General features: G+C 40.5%; 1 protein-coding gene across 1 annotated transcript; it reads right to left on the bottom strand.

The window, feature by feature from the left end:
• Nucleotides 1700-14977, bottom strand: LOC8081781 (eukaryotic peptide chain release factor GTP-binding subunit ERF3A). Its single transcript, XM_021452246.1, is given in 19 exon segments — nucleotides 1700-2232; nucleotides 2311-2396; nucleotides 2836-2908; nucleotides 3001-3186; nucleotides 3445-3509; nucleotides 4095-4116; nucleotides 4118-4230; nucleotides 4318-4424; nucleotides 4782-4932; nucleotides 5256-5320; nucleotides 5407-5561; nucleotides 5635-5697; nucleotides 6720-6746; nucleotides 6749-6793; nucleotides 7055-7100; nucleotides 11285-11396; nucleotides 12798-12884; nucleotides 13334-13384; nucleotides 14774-14977. Coding segments are annotated over 18 exon segments (1443 nt in total). The 5' UTR covers nucleotides 14787-14977; the 3' UTR covers nucleotides 1700-2232; nucleotides 2311-2334.

Below are 16081 nucleotides of genomic sequence, written 5' to 3' on the forward strand. Positions count from 1 at the left end.
TCCTTTTTTGTTTTATATTATTATTTTTTTATACATGTAATGTTCTATGACGTATTCCATGATGTTCGCGTCATATACATGTGGTGTTCTATGATATATATTTAGTGATGTTTACGTAATATATATGCGATGTTCTATAATTTATTTAGTGATGTTCTATTGTGTATTTAGTAATGTTCACATATTACACATGTGATGTTCTATAGTTTATTTTTAGGATGTTTAAAAATTATTCATGCGATGTAATATCACATATTACACGTGATATATATGATGTTCTGTGTGTTTCTATGATGTTTATTTATTATACACCTAATGTTCTGTGATATTTTTTATGTTCACGTAGTATATATGTGATGTTCTATATTTTTTTTGATGATGTTGCGTAGTACAAATGTGATGTTCATGTAAGTATACACCGATGTTCTGTGATGCATTCTGTGGTATTCACATAATATACATATGATGTTTATGATGCTTTTTTATGATATTCACATGTGATATTCTATAATACATTTTGTGATGTTTACGTAGTATATATGTGATGTTCGCGTAGTATACCTGTGATGTTCTATAACGAATTTAGTGATGTTCTATGGTGTATTTAGTGATGTTCACTGTGTATACTTGTGATGTTCTATATTATATTTTAGGGTATTTGAAAAGTATTCATATAATATTTTTTTAAAAAAATTCTCTATTACTTGTTTTATTTGTTCCTTATGCTTTACTCTAGATTTTATTATTCATATTAACATTATGTATTCATTTATTTATTTATTTTTCTATTATAATATCAATATTATGAACCTAAAACTAGAATGTCGTTCTTTTAAACTGGGAACATTAGTTTTATGAAGACGGAACATTGTCGTGTAAACCTATACAACTTAATAAAAGAAAAATATTCGTTAATAAAAATTTATTTAAATATATTCATGTGGGATCTAGTTTTGAAGGATTTATTATAAAAAACTCGATGGTGTAATTGGATTTCAATTTGAATATTTCGTTTACGAGTTATGACTGTTTTAAATTTGCTAAAAAGTTATTTGCATGGATGGGTGAGTAGGCCCTACAAGATGCGGACAACTCAGTTCGTGCGCGCGTGTTCTACAGCTCTGGGTGCTAGTGGCGGGATTTCTGGGCGGGAAAAATAGACGGGAAGAGTATCGGCGGAAAATTGTGGTCCGATGATCGGACCCTAGCAGCCCCCCAGGACAGCGGGGTGCCCACCTTGTTCATGCAGAGGATATCCTACCCTCCTCCTCCTTGCAGCGAGAGCCCGGCCAGAAGTGAGAAGTGATCCACATTGGAGCTGCTCCACGTAGTCATGGCGGATGGCAGCTCTTTCAGCCTGTCCAGCATCGGCTGCCCCTCATCACCATCACGTATGCATTTTGGTACAGAGGCAAAGAGAAGCACAGAGGTCGAACTTGCTGCTAAGGTGGACTTACATTTCTCATCCATCCAACTCGAGGATTTCAGATCCTGTAAATATCTAAAAAAAAACACAGAGCCCTGGTGATTCCTGATATTAGTGTTGTAGATAGACAGTCCACGAAAGATAAAATTGGACTACTTTTCCTGGTTTGCATCTTATGATAGATGAAGTAAAAAATCCAGAAGCTAATCAAGTGTGGAAATCAAATCAACCGTTCATGGTTTAGAAAAGGTAATATGATATGTACAATGTATATGAGGAAATGCCACATCTCTGTTAAACTCCAACCGAACTTTTGCACAAAAAAAATTGTGTCCATCCAAAACACAAAAGTTCATGGCAATACTTTGCGGGACAAAGGGAGTTAATGACCTTCCCTCAAAAGTTCGAGTCTTCAGCTATCTACAGCTAACCCTATAGCCAGGTTTAAAGGTCTTCGAGTCGCGTATGCACATCATGACAGTTGGAACTTTCGACGCTGCACATCCGAGTAATGCAGCCTGCCCACTTGTTGCCATCTAATACTTAACTTCACACAAAACTGGATAGCTACAGCATTGTACGCAAAGATACCACCACAATTTGGCACAGTAGATTAAGGTTGGTACACTAATCCATACTGATTTTACAACCTCACATGTATAATCTAAACACTGACTTGCTAGCCTAAACCATGAAGGCAACCATTCTCAAGCTGAGCTGAAAAAAAAAAAATCTATGCTCAACAACTAATCTCACTTATACCAAAAAAAAAGTATCACAAGAGAACACACTGCTTCATGGTTATCCTGTCAAGAAAGGTGATTTCTCATATGTGAAACTCTTCATCAGAAAAGATAATTCAATGTAATTTGTTCTCTGCTTACCATCCTGTTCAAATTGGCTTAAGCTCAGAATGTTGGGCTGCCAGCAGGCAGAACATCAACAACTTTGCCTACAGCTACCGTCTTTCCTGTAACCATAACAAGGTAGGAACGAGACGATAAGTTACTTCACACAAGAAAAAGTGACCTCGACAAACATTTAAACAGATAGGAAGGGCATCATAATTCTTATCCTTACTATGTTTAATTACATAAGTATAGAATCAAGAAGTAAAATAAATGGAATTTCAGATGACCACAAAAAATACTACCTCCATTCCAATTATAAAATGTCTTAGCTTTCTAGATATGTAGCTTTTGCTATGCACTTAGATATACATTATATCTAGATACATAGTAAAAACAACTGTATTTAAAAAAAAGAGCCAAAACATCTTAATAATTTTGAACGGAGGGAGTAACAACTAACAAACAAAAGGGAAACATAGGATCTCATATGTTACATCATAGATGATCTTCTCTACATGAACATGGAATGAAAATATACTTCCAAGCATGAAGCTTTACCTTCAGTTCTAAGTGTAAACCTTCCAAGCTGAGGGAAATCAGAGAACTTCTCTACGCATATCAAGTTATTCGCCTAAATATGAAAACACATTACAGTCAGCAGAGCCTGAAATTAACAGTCAGAACTCATAACAGGAAAGCTTTTTAGATGATCTATGAGAATACCTGAATGCGGCAGATAACAATTGCGCCATTCTTCACAAAAAGAGGCTTCCTCTTCGGCTTTTTCTTCTTTGGATCTGCTTCTTTCTTTTTCTTCATGTCAATTTCTTCTATGAGCTCAACAATCTCACTCTCTTCGACAACAGAGTGGATATGCAACACACCTTTGTAGCCAGCAGTGAAAATAGCCTAGCGCATTCACAAACCATAATGGGAAATAGTGTTCTGTTCAATCATCATTGGCAGAAGAAAAAAAAAAGATATATAATATCCTCGACCTTAGCAAGGTATGGTGAAAAACAGTTCCGTAAGGGCTACAGACCTAATCTAAGTCAAATTTCACATATCATATTTTGTTTCAAAGTTTAAACATTTTTTAAATTGCTGCAAGATTACAAGTGGACTCTAGTTCTTTTGTAATATTATTCAAGAAGCATGGTTACTCACATTGTCAAGCAACTCTAGAATCTGTAACTGAGCGATGAATTCACTAACGGCACCAACAGGATTTGCTGCATTGATAGAAACCATTAAATGAAAACATGGCAACAAGGTATAAAATGATATGAAGTAAAATAACTCGTACATATTTGTAATTTCACAGGTTGTACATAATGCATGAAGCATCACAACATTCCTGAACAATTGCACATATAACAGAAAAGAAAAGGCCCTCGAACGAATACTAAATTCTTGCCCAGCACAGCCAACAAGACATTACTCCCTCTATCCCAAGTAGATTGCTTTGGCTTTTCTAGGTACATAGCTCTTACTATACACCGTCATATACACAATGTCAAAATACACAGTAAAAACTATGTATCTAGAAAACCAAAACAACCTATATTTTGGAATGGAGGGAATAGTTTAGAAGAACACAGAACTCATCCTGTGCTGCCAGTTGACTAGTTCATTAGTGATATTAATAATTTAATATCATACTACAACCCATTCTCGCCCTTCAGTTCAGATTGGTAATGGACTCATGATGCACCATCTAGGATGGAGTGATTCCTCAAACCAAACACCCTATTAATGCCTACACATGTCTAGTCAGAGAATGTTACCATACTATTTTGTCCTGAATATAAACTTACCAACACTTGAAAGTACAAAACACAGCCATTACATCCTCCTCTTCAACTCCGGACAATTTGACACAAACATTCTCAGCAGGTCCAGCACGGCGTACTTTGCTCTCATCCAACTTCAAACCAATGACTTTCACATGGGACTGTTACAACAAGAGTATTGTAAAACTGAATTGGCTCAAGGAGATAAGTGCCAAGTATATTACAGTAGAAGGAATAGGAAAAAATATCTTGTTCGGCATAACCAACAAACTGTCACCCTCTCTGATAGTGCCAGACTCTATTTTGCCCATTACAACAGGGCCCATATCCTTATATTTATCAATAATCGGCATCCTGCATTATTATAAATAAATAAAAAGATGATACATTTAGCACACGATCAAGATAAGTAGTTTTCAACATGAGATTACACAACCAAAATACGCAAAGATGTTGCATTAATTGTTCATGAAAAGGACCATCCAAATTGCAACATTTACATAAAGCCACAAAAAATGATCACATGACTAATACGAAACTGTTTTTAGGCAACTAATGTGAAAATATATCAATAGATTTGTCATGAAAAGTGGTTTCACAGCAAATACATTCAAATAATTACCAAATTACATATTAGACATTGTATGTCCAAAGCATTATATACTTCCTGAGTGCAGTATATGAAGTAAAAGATAACAAAAACTATCTAACCTTACTGGACCTTTGGGGTCGCGTAAAGGGACTTCAATACGGTCCAGAACTTCAAAAAGACAAGGGCCATCCCACCAACTACAAATGCTTTTATCCATCCTGGTCTTCATATTGGTTCCCACAAGACCAGATATTGGCAAGAATTGCACATCTGACAACAAAGACAATGACAGTTAGTCAAAAGGATCATATATTGATGATGATGATATAATGGAACAAAGCATAATGAAGCTGCTATGGCCTCTGATTGTGAGTTTAGCAAAGCTAACAGTGCAATTAGCTCTAGTTATTGAAACATGAGGCAAAGAGGCATCAGTTGAAGAAATTTCATCAATACTGAAGGCACAATTTGAAAGCATGAAAACTAGAACTTCAGTCAGTAGAAATAAAGAGCAATAATGAATCTCAAGCTTGAAAAGAAGTGCTCACAGTAATGCATACTTTTAGGCAAAAAAAAGATGGAATAATACCTACCTTTCTTAACATTGTACCCTGAAGATTTAAGGAATGGAACCATTTTAGCTTCGATCTCATCATACCTGAAAAAGATAACAAATTTGATTATTTTCCTCCAGTTGTACAAGTTACACCATAAAAAGGATAAGTGGATGTTTATCAGGTATACCTTTCCTTAGACCATTTAACAGTAGGTTCGTCCATCTTATTTATTACAACTACCAGCTTAGCAACACCCAAAGTTTTTGCAAGTCGTACATGTTCACGGGTCTGTCCTCCTCTTTCATAACCTGTTTCGAATTCACCTTTTCGAGCAGATATGACCTAAAAAAGCAAATTATGTAAACAAAACTAATGGCTAAGTTAGAAAGTTCAACAAAAAATGACTTGGTCCTACCAGAACACCAATGTCAGCTTGAGATGCACCAGCTATCATGTTTGGAACATAGCTTTTGTGACCCTGCAAAACCAAATCATTTGATTAAACAAGCACCATATAGGAAACAAGCATTAAGTTCAATCAATCAACAATTCCTGTAAACAATGCATGGAAAAGTATCAAGAGATAGTGGCCATAAATCAAGGATTCAACAGTGTATATGCAACAGCATAGGTGTACAAGATATATTTCCTGAACACAGTAAAAGGTGGCAGGTACAATAAACATGTTGAGCGCTTGCATGTCTACCCAACAAGTGAGATAGAAATATGGAATGAATTAGCAGTGCTGCCAAATTAATGAATTATTAAAAATTAATTGCTCGGACTGCTGACAGAATCTGTACTAATCAATGGCATTAATCTGGAAAAAAGTTAGGAGATAACATAACAAACTTTGAAAGTACACCAAAATTACAAGGCCTCATGGTGTATATGTGAAATTATTTGTCTTGTAAATATGCTAGGTTAGCAGAGCCTCTTGTCAGAGAGGCAAGCACACGCACACCCATGCTTGTACTAGTAGGTCATTCCCTAAAGATTTGGATCTCCCCTTTCTTAAGACTGTCCAAGGGGACATCTCCCCTGAGTTCCTGTGGTTAAATTTTTTAAAATTATTTTGTTTCTCAAAAGTACATTAGTATATTACTTAAAACATGGTAGTCCACAACATGGTCTCCCTGGAATGGTTACACAGGTTTCCTGTGCTAACACATGACAGAAGTCAATCATACTTTAACAACAGATGCCTTTATGTCTACAGTCCTGAAGGCAAAATTATAGAAGAGAAACAACAAAATATTGACCTTACAAACCAACTATATATTTTTCCAGTTGCTCCAGTCATTAACCCCAATCAGCCAAATGGATTCAGTAGCAACATTAGAATTATAATAGGTCCAGTCAACAGGAAGTAACTTGTGACCAAACAGATGAGAATAGAGTGCATACAAAGACATAAGATAAAATAATAAACTACAATTTTAGTACATGGAGCGCAGACTTGCATTAGTTACATATATGTAACATAGTGAGAACAAATACCGGTGCATCCAAGATAGTGAATCTTGTGTGTTCTCTGTCTCAAAGTGGGCTCTACCAACTTGAACAGTCTTTCCCTGAACACATGAAAAGAATATGCAAAAGAATCACAAGCATGATAAAAACAACAAAGAGAACCAATAGGCAAGAGATTTTATCTACGTTCGGACTATAATTTTGAAAAATGCATCAGATTACGCCAATCGAATTAGATAAATCACAGTAAAACAAATGTCCTTCAACAAAGGGCAGTAGGGCACGCTTCAGTACCAAAGGAAAGTAAAGATTTAACACAATAAAAACGAATCAGACCCAAAACCAAATTGAAAAAACGATGCCTTAACCCTTTCTTCCTCATTTGTGTCCATGATGTAAGCCATGTACCTGCAAGTATTTAGATTAGAAATTAAAATCAGTAACAGTGTACTGGATGGAAGAGAGAAAATTTTGCAACAGAGAAATAAGAGCATCCGGATTGTTTATGACCCCCAAGGGCCTTAAGGTAAGGCCCATGTTTTCTTTAAGTTTATAAGGCTAGCACCCACTTGGCCGCTTTAAGGTGGGCCCCACTTCAAAATCTATATCCATACCTAACATTAAAGAGCAAAAAATTGTCTCCCCCAAATTTTCATGCTTCAATCTCTTCTGAGTCCGTCTGTCCCTCAACTCCCTCAAGTATAAGAGTCATGTCCAGTTTTACTAAGAGTAGTAGTACGCAATGAATTAGAAATAAGAGTCCTAATTGGTTTATCCGTGACCTGAACTCACAATCCGTGACCCGAGCGCACATCCAATCATGGTACATCCAATTCCAAGATGTATTGGAAACCTGTAAGTTCTGTTGCAATGCAAGCATGTCTGCTTGCCACCACCACCCATCCCTCCATTCCCACGACCGTAGGTCAAGCTCCTGACCACCACCGACCCGGATCTACAACTCCCACACGCTGCTGCAACTTGCGAGTTGCCTCCGGCGTGAAGTAGTTTGTTGGTGAAGACGTTGCCGTGGCGGCAACAGTGTCATAAAATCAATTTTTTGGTCCTTTGGGTCAGGTATCAAGGTTGAGGCCAGTCAAGTTTTTCTGCTTATAAGGACCTCCTTTGAGGTCAAGCCGGCCTTAATTCGCTTAAGGCCCAGTTATTCCCCATGCTACGGCTGCCCTAAGTGACATAGTTAGAATTCTTTGGCATAATGCTTCCCAAGTATCTATCATACAGGAACTGATGTAATTATCTGTAATAAAATAAAAAATGATGCACTTATTCAGTCAAAAGAATCATTAGGGAATTCGTTTCAGGCTTCTCAGTATGTCAATAAATGTGCAAATGGAATTATGCAACACTTCAAATGTAGAAAGGGAAAATTCCTGTCTATGCTATGGGCCTCGCTGCTGTATGCTGGGACATCTGGAGCAATGTTTTCTGATCGGCTTATTGTTTCTAATCGGTCTGGAACCGATCAGGACGATCAGGACGATTAATCGACTCCTGATCGGTCTAATCGTCTATATAATCGTAAAGCATAAAGCAGGACTATATAAATATATATCATATATATATGGTGTATATACCATATACTATATATTTATATAGTACACATCAAGCATCAAGACTATATTTCTAGTTAGTTGGCTACTTACCTGTGAGATTTGACTCTATATATTTATATATGGACATCAAGCATCAAGGTCAAGGGGGAGGAAGAAGCAGGCAGCAGGGAAGAGTGAGGAGGAAGCAAGCAGTAGCGGGCTACTTGGATTGGAGCTGGAATGGGGAGGAAGAAGCAGGCAACAGGGAAGAGGGAGGAGGAAGCAGCAGGCAGCAGGGAAGAGGGAGGAGGAAGCAGCAAGCAAGCAGCAAGCAGCACGAGCAGGAGCAGCAGCTCAGTAGCTGACGGCTGGAGTGGAAGTGAGGACTGAGAAGAGAGTGGGTTTGAAGTTATAAGGGAAATCCTAATGGGCCTGACCCAATTAAATATATCCTAGGCCAAAAGCAGACCATCTGCCAGTCAAACTCTGATCGGTCAGGAGGCCTGATCGGACGATTAATCGTGATTAATCGACGATTAGTCGGACGATCAGGTTTCTGATCGCTCTAATCGAATCGAGGCCCTAATCGAGTGCTATAGACCGATAAGGACGATTAATCGTGATTAATCGCGATTAATCGGACGATCAGAAAACACTGATCTGGAGGATTAGGAGGTTTGTTTTGATAACGAGAGGGTCAAATTTCCTACTGAAATTATCTGTATGATGTGTTCTTTTATTATTACATATTGGGCAGGGGTCCAGAAGTCTGAGCTGGAGACACAGATTCTTCAAGGTGCTAAGACCATCAAGGCGATTGCATAAAGAAACTAGAGTGTCATGTGTGAAATCGTGTGTGAAATTGTATTACCAGCCGACCTGAAAACCTTGACTCATAAACCAAAAACTCTCTAGTTTCCTATGCTCTCAGTTTACCATAACTACACAGTATTACTATGTTTCCCTTGTCTAACAATTGTAGATATTCAAAGCATATCTCATCAGCATATGCACTTGTATTGAATTTTTTCATTCATTCAAAGGAAGTGTTTGTCCCCAGTAGACAGCAATTGTCAAATAATCTTTACCTTCTCCTTTATAAGTCAAATAGGGATTGTTTTCCCTGCTATATAAAAAAGTAAATAGCCACACTTATATTTTTTTTAAGGTCACCGGGGGGAGGCGTTCCCCACCTGAATTTTTTTATATATAGTGGCCCAAAACGACCGGATAAAGTTATACATTTGTTTACAACGGCACACGCCCAAGCACAAGGGTGAAAAGTGCCAGCAACCAAAGGAGAGAAGAAGAGCAAGAACAACAACCGCACTACCACAAACACCAAGACACATGAACTCATTGACGATGCCTCCAGGGAGGTGAACGACGTTGCAACGTAGTCATCATCAGCCAAGCATGAAGAGGAGCTCCACATGGGCATTGGCAGGGTTTTCGCCCAAGTCATGTGCCAGAGGTGTTCAGCGGGTCGAAACAAGGAGACTGCAGCCAAAGCTGAGGTTCTTCAATGACGCCTTTAGGAAGGAGATCTCGTCACTGGCCCAGAAACATCTGAGCTGAGCTTTCGCCCAGAACCATTGCAAGTACTCCCCGTTAACACGCCCAAAATGGCGGTGATACCTACACAGGCAAGCAATGACACGTGGACGAGGGGGGGGGGGGGAAGGCCGGTTGCCGCCACACCGCGCGGAGCCAAAGCCGGACTCGCCTGCGACAGTAGTAGGCACGCACCGGCAACATCCACACCTAGATGGACGGGGGCCGGAGTGCTTGCCAGCCGCCGCCACACCTCGCGGAGCCGTTACCGGACTCGCCCACGAAAGTGGGAGGCGTGCACCGGCAAGTTACGCCGAGACGGGGGCTAGGGAGCTTGCCAGCCGCCGCCACACCTCACGGAGCCGTTACCGGACTCGCCCGCGATAGTGGGAGGCGCGCACCGGCAAGACATCATGCTGAGACAAAGAGGGTCGTTGTTCGCCGCCACACTGCGCGGAGCTGTTGCCGGACTCACCCGCAATAGTGGGAGGCGCGCACCGGCCACTCCAGCCGCCATGGCCAGCCATATGCCCGGTCCCAGTCTGCCACGGCTGCTGGCCAGGACCGCACGATGGACCAGCCGCGACCCCCGGCCCTGGACCGAGGTGGGAGTCGGAGAGGGGGCACACCCGGTTGCAGGAGCAGCGGATCTGAGCCGGGATTGCCGGATCCGGTCGCCTACCGCCAGAGACGAAGGGGAGGAAGAGCGGTTGTTGTAGATGTCGTTGTCACGCTGGTGGTGGAGCACTGGATCAGCTCCCGTTGGAGCCACATCCGCCCCCTGGGCCGGAGGTGTCGGAGGGGAATCGGAGCTGGCGGGGAAGGCTGAGACGCACAGGGCGGAGAAGCCACGTCGTCGCACGCCGTCCGTCGAGACCCAGCGCGAGAGGACGACGCCCGGAGCAGCGGCGCCACCAGGACCGACGAGGTTCATCCCCGCACGGAGGAGCTCGCAGAGTTTCTAGAGAGTTCCTCACCGCTGCCATCCTAGAGGGCCGCGCGGGCCTCCCGGCGGTCCTCTCCGGCAGCGGTGAGGGGAGGGAAGACGAGGTGGAGGTGAGGAGGCGGCGGCTAGGGTTTGCCGCCGCCGAGTCGCCTGTGTGGGGCGACAGGGCGATGGGAATGCCTGGGTCCTCATAGCCACACTTATAGCAAAGGCAAGAATGCAATGGTTATTTACACTCAATGCAACAATAAGTATATGTAGGTTCATTCCAAGCACCTTTTCATATATTACTGTTCGCACTTCACAGATAATTAAAAAACGTGAGAAGAAAAAGAGGAACCTAGGAAAAAATCAGTGCAGTAGTGTGATTGTAATGAAACAGAAGCGGACACACAAAAAATAGCATCTATTTTATCAGTAATATAAACAGTGATGTCTCCTGATTTCAAAATGCATCATGGTTAAACTCAAATACTCAACTTTGCAAATAGTCACATGAGAGCCTCAAGACTTATTTGCAACAAAAATGAACTACTCACCAACTTTCTCGGCTTTTATCCTTTGCTTCCTTCTCATATTTCTGGATGGTCCTATCATCAACTTGACCACTCAAAAACAATATTTGTCCTCCAGTAGTTGATTTCCCAGCATCTGGATCCATGCAACAACGAAGTTCACATTAACACATTTATTTATGACCTTTAACAAATGGAAGCAACCATGAAATACACCACAACCATTGTGATTCTTAAATATGCCAGTCAAGAACAATAAGCAGACAATAAAAAAATATATAATTGGCGCAAGGTAGAAGAAGCTAAAAGCGAAGAATTCTAAGCAGATATATCAACTACTGATACTCAGAGAAGCGAATCAGTGTAAAAAAACTCAGACAACTTGCTCGGAACCTGGGAGGCTGGGACACACAATCTGGCACTCTTTCCAATTTTCGTAGAGCTAGAGGTAGACGAAACTGGGCCAATAATGATCACAAAGAGAAGCAAAAGCTTTCATCTTGAAGCATTCAAGGATGAGGGAAGAGGGAAACAAGGGAATATGTGATGGCAGAGGGGAAGTACAAGCTGGAATTAGAAACATGAGCCATAAAGCAGACTGTTGAGTTATCATTGATGATTGTAGTTCAGCTGCTGTAAAACAATTAAAGCAACCTTTTACTGTAGAACCCTTTATTAACACTTTAGTTCAAACTTTTCAGCAGTAGGTGACGTACAAGGATACAAAATACACTAGGCGTTCTCAGGGGGTGACTCCGCCTAGTGCTTAGGATAAAGGATACCAGACCACTGGAAATTTACTAAATCATGATGACCTCTTGACATTTAATTAATGGTGAGCCCTCCTGGCAGTACGCACTATGAAAATTGCACGTTCCCATTAAACACCAGAAGATTAGGGCTTAAAGGAATAGGCACAAGCAAAAAAGAAAACTAGCATAAAAATAAGAAATTCAAATGTGGAACTCCAGTAAATCAACTGATCAAGAATCAAAAAGTATGTCATATATTGAACAACAAAACACACATAGATAGAAAACAGATTTTTAAAATTGTAAACTTAAGTCAAAACAATCAATGAACTGATTTTTCCAAGTAAACATAGTTTCAATGTCATCTTTGTTATTTTGCTGGATTCAGATTAAGTTGTACTACAATCGTTTGGCCTGTAACTAATGAGAGTTTGCAGGGAAAATCTTTTAAGATTCCAGATGAAAATGTCAATTACATGGAAATTTGAGATCTTTGTCTTTCAATGTCCACTGAAACATTAAATATGATAAAATGGCCCCATCTAAGTTTTAAAATATCAAGATATTTACATCCAATCATGAACCATCAAAGAACAGCTAAATTCTCCCACAAACTAAATCTTCCCATCATCTAATAGTTAACCCCATTACACAACCATACATCAGAAACAGTCAACCATTACACAGGAACACATCAATCAATTAAGTATTCTATAAGCACCAATCTAGCTAACAATAAAGTAAGTAATGTTAAAGAAAGCAGGCAGTGAGGAAATTGAACTTACCAACATGGCCAATGAAAACCACATTCAAGTGTCTTTTTGTTTCATCTACATCGTCTTCAACCACATGAGCATCTTCTTGAGTAGCAGCTGCACCGATAGAAAAGTAGGGTTGTACAAGAGTATGTATAACAATAAGAAAAAACTACAGGCCCAAGCAGTATCGACTATTTTGGAATTGCAATAATGAAATGCACATCAGATAAATAAACATGACTCAGTTTCTGTGCAGCAACATGAAGCAATAGTTCAAACCATCATTCAGATGAAAATACCCAAACATCAAAATACAACAAAACCTGGGCCTGGATCAACAGCCTCTCTAGGAAATTTCCTTGAAGCTCAATGGATGAAGTACATTAATAAACAAAATTGAAAATCAGCTTGTCAATTAAAAGTTGTGTTATTTCCATGGAGAAAATTAAGGTTGTAATTTACCAAATTTGCATGAAACAGTGGGCAAGGTACAAATTAGCAAAGGGTTTTCAATAACAATAATAGGACTGAAAAACATAAACAAGGATGTATTTAGTACACACCATTTGTTTTAAGCTCCAAGGATTCAAGAGATGATTGAATTTCCTTGACACCTGAAAGTACATGTCCAGGTTAGCACGTAGCAACAATTTCATTATGCCTGTCACTTTCCATCAAAAAAGGAGATTCAACATAGTCGGTTGGTGGTCACACTGTCGGATTCATTAGGTTAAACCGTTAAAGAATCAACATTAGCCCAAGACTAGAGATCCTATTTGTATATATCTATTGTGAGCCATTTGTTCAGAAAGGAAAAAAAATTGTCTCATGGGCGAAGGCAAAGAAGCAAGTAAACTGACCAGGATCCCCTAATTTATATTGTAGGAACAAAAAGCATGCAAGGGGTAGTGAGCCTCCTATGTCTGGTTCCAAATTTATCCCATGCATAAGCAACCGTTTTGTATGGTCAGAACAAAGGACCAACCCATGTTTTCTTGCGGGACCGATGGAAAAAAAAAACACACTCAATAATATGTTGATCTGTCAGCGCTAGATTTTATAAGAGCATGGTTAATAAGCTTGGCTATAAGCCAAGTCCAGTCAGCAACAGCCTAATATAATAGACAAGCAATACAATGACTAGTCTCCTCATCTATTTTAAATATTATTATTTTATTGCCTATGGGGCCTACCCACCTTTCCTCATCTGTTTGTTCAACTCCTTCCGCGTCCGTTCCTGTGTCCTCGTCTAGTCGGCTGGTAGTGGCGGGCCCACAAAAGCACGGGAAATCGCGCAAGCGCTCGGCGCTGGAAGTTGCGACAAGCTCTTTCTCTCTCCTCTTCTCTCTTTCCTCCATGTAGGATTTTGCTGAATTGGCTTGGCTATAAGCCAAACTGACATGTATTATTGTACCTGCTCTAAATGGAACATGGCCACCTAGTAGGGTTTCTAAAGGGATCTGAAAATTTCTATGCAAGCCAACAAAAAAAAGGCAGAACGAGCGCTACAAAAATGTTGAGGAACAGAATGTCAACTCTCGTCTTGTTTTGTGCGAGGAAAACATAGAATCAGTGCATAAGTCTTATCAAGGTTCTAAAAATCCTAATTAAACTTATGTTTACTCTCGAATAAACCTGATATAGAAGCCTAGCGTCTCGTTGACGGCCTGGGCGTCCAATAAACTCTGGACACGTGTAGGCGTTGTGCGTAGGCGTGGCCGCGTGCGGCAGTGCTTAAGCGGCGGCCTGGCTGGTTTGGTGGGCAGGAACAAAGCAGGCGCAAGAGCCAGTGAAAAGGGAAACAAGACGTGCGGCCGTGCCAGCCAGGGCGGCCAGGCCCCCAGCTGCCGCGGCAGCCAGGCCGGTCCCCCAGCTCCCGCGCCGGCCAGGGCGGCTGGGGCGGGCGCGCCGGAGGGAGAGGACGCCGGCCACAGTTGACGTAACCCTAGGTGTCATGCCCATGAAAGAAGAACGGCGGCGCGGGGGGGAGGGGGGAGATTTACCGGTTCCGGCCATCACCGGAGCTGGAGCCTCGCCGGCGCGACGGGGAGAGGCGGCGGCGCGAGCAGGAAGAGGAGACGGGCGGCGCCCTTCTCACTGATGAATACAGCACTCGATTCGCGTGCCTTTAGATGTACTACAAACTTGCGTAATACTAGCATGTTTTTGTGTCTAATCATTCTATAAAAAATACAGATGATTTTAACAAATTAGTAGTAATTCATATCAAATATGCACGTATATTATTTTAATTAATAATATATTATTTAAATTGTATATAAATATAAAATTATGAACTAATTATCTCTTGCTGTAGTTGGCTTATAACATTTGTAAGGTATAGCAAAACTTGTTTTTTTTGCAAGACCCAGCAGACACTGACACCCATAAACACGAGCGCACACTCACACCTATGAACATATGTATGCACATTTTTATAAGCACCTCTAAAGAACCGAGTTAGACCGCTAAATTTTGAGATTGACAGACACATCGCCTATTACTGAAAGCATAACGCCGTTAAATCCTAAAATAAATCAAAAAAATGTAAGCACCTATATCAAGTTAAGGGCTTAAACCCGAGTGAGCAGGTTCCACCATAAGAAATCTAACCAACTAATCTATGATCAGTTCGCATAGCAAAAACTTGTTTCGTATGAGTACAAAACCAAGACCAAAACGCAAGGTATCATATAATGTATATAATGTTGGCTTCTGTTTGATAAAAGCGTTTTATAATAAATGTGACAAAAATCCATCAAACGAATAGTCAAACTTGCACAAACGTGTACGTGTATCACCTGACATGCAAAAGAAAAAGAAAATAGTCAATCTATCTCAAATTATAAGACATTTGACTTTTTTTACATCAAATTTGACCACTCGTGTTATTAAAAAATTTGTGCAAAATACGATTTCTTTTATCATGACTTGGTTTATTAATTAAAATTCTTCAAGAATGACTTAAACTTGACTATTTTGCATAAATTTTTTGAATAAAACGAATAGTCAAACTTGGGGTCAAAAAAGTGAAACGTCTTATAATTTGGGATAGAGGGAGTGCATAGAAACATACGTGCATGCATAGAAAAGAAACAAGTCATCTTGGCAAGCGACGCGGATCTCCACCACCATGGGGGTGGCATGGCCCCTCATTGCGACGGCGTGAGCTCCACCACAACAGCCTCCCTCCCTCTCTCTCTCCACCACAATAGTGTGTATAGGTTCGCTAGATCCAGCGTGGATCCCGCTCGGTGGGCTCTCTGACGGCTATGCCCAGATCCAGCAAGGAGGAGGGTGCCCAAATCTAG

Source organism: Sorghum bicolor, chromosome 2 (genome assembly GCF_000003195.3).
Source record: "Sorghum bicolor cultivar BTx623 chromosome 2, Sorghum_bicolor_NCBIv3, whole genome shotgun sequence".
In the NCBI taxonomy this organism is placed as follows: Eukaryota; Viridiplantae; Streptophyta; class Magnoliopsida; order Poales; family Poaceae; genus Sorghum; species Sorghum bicolor.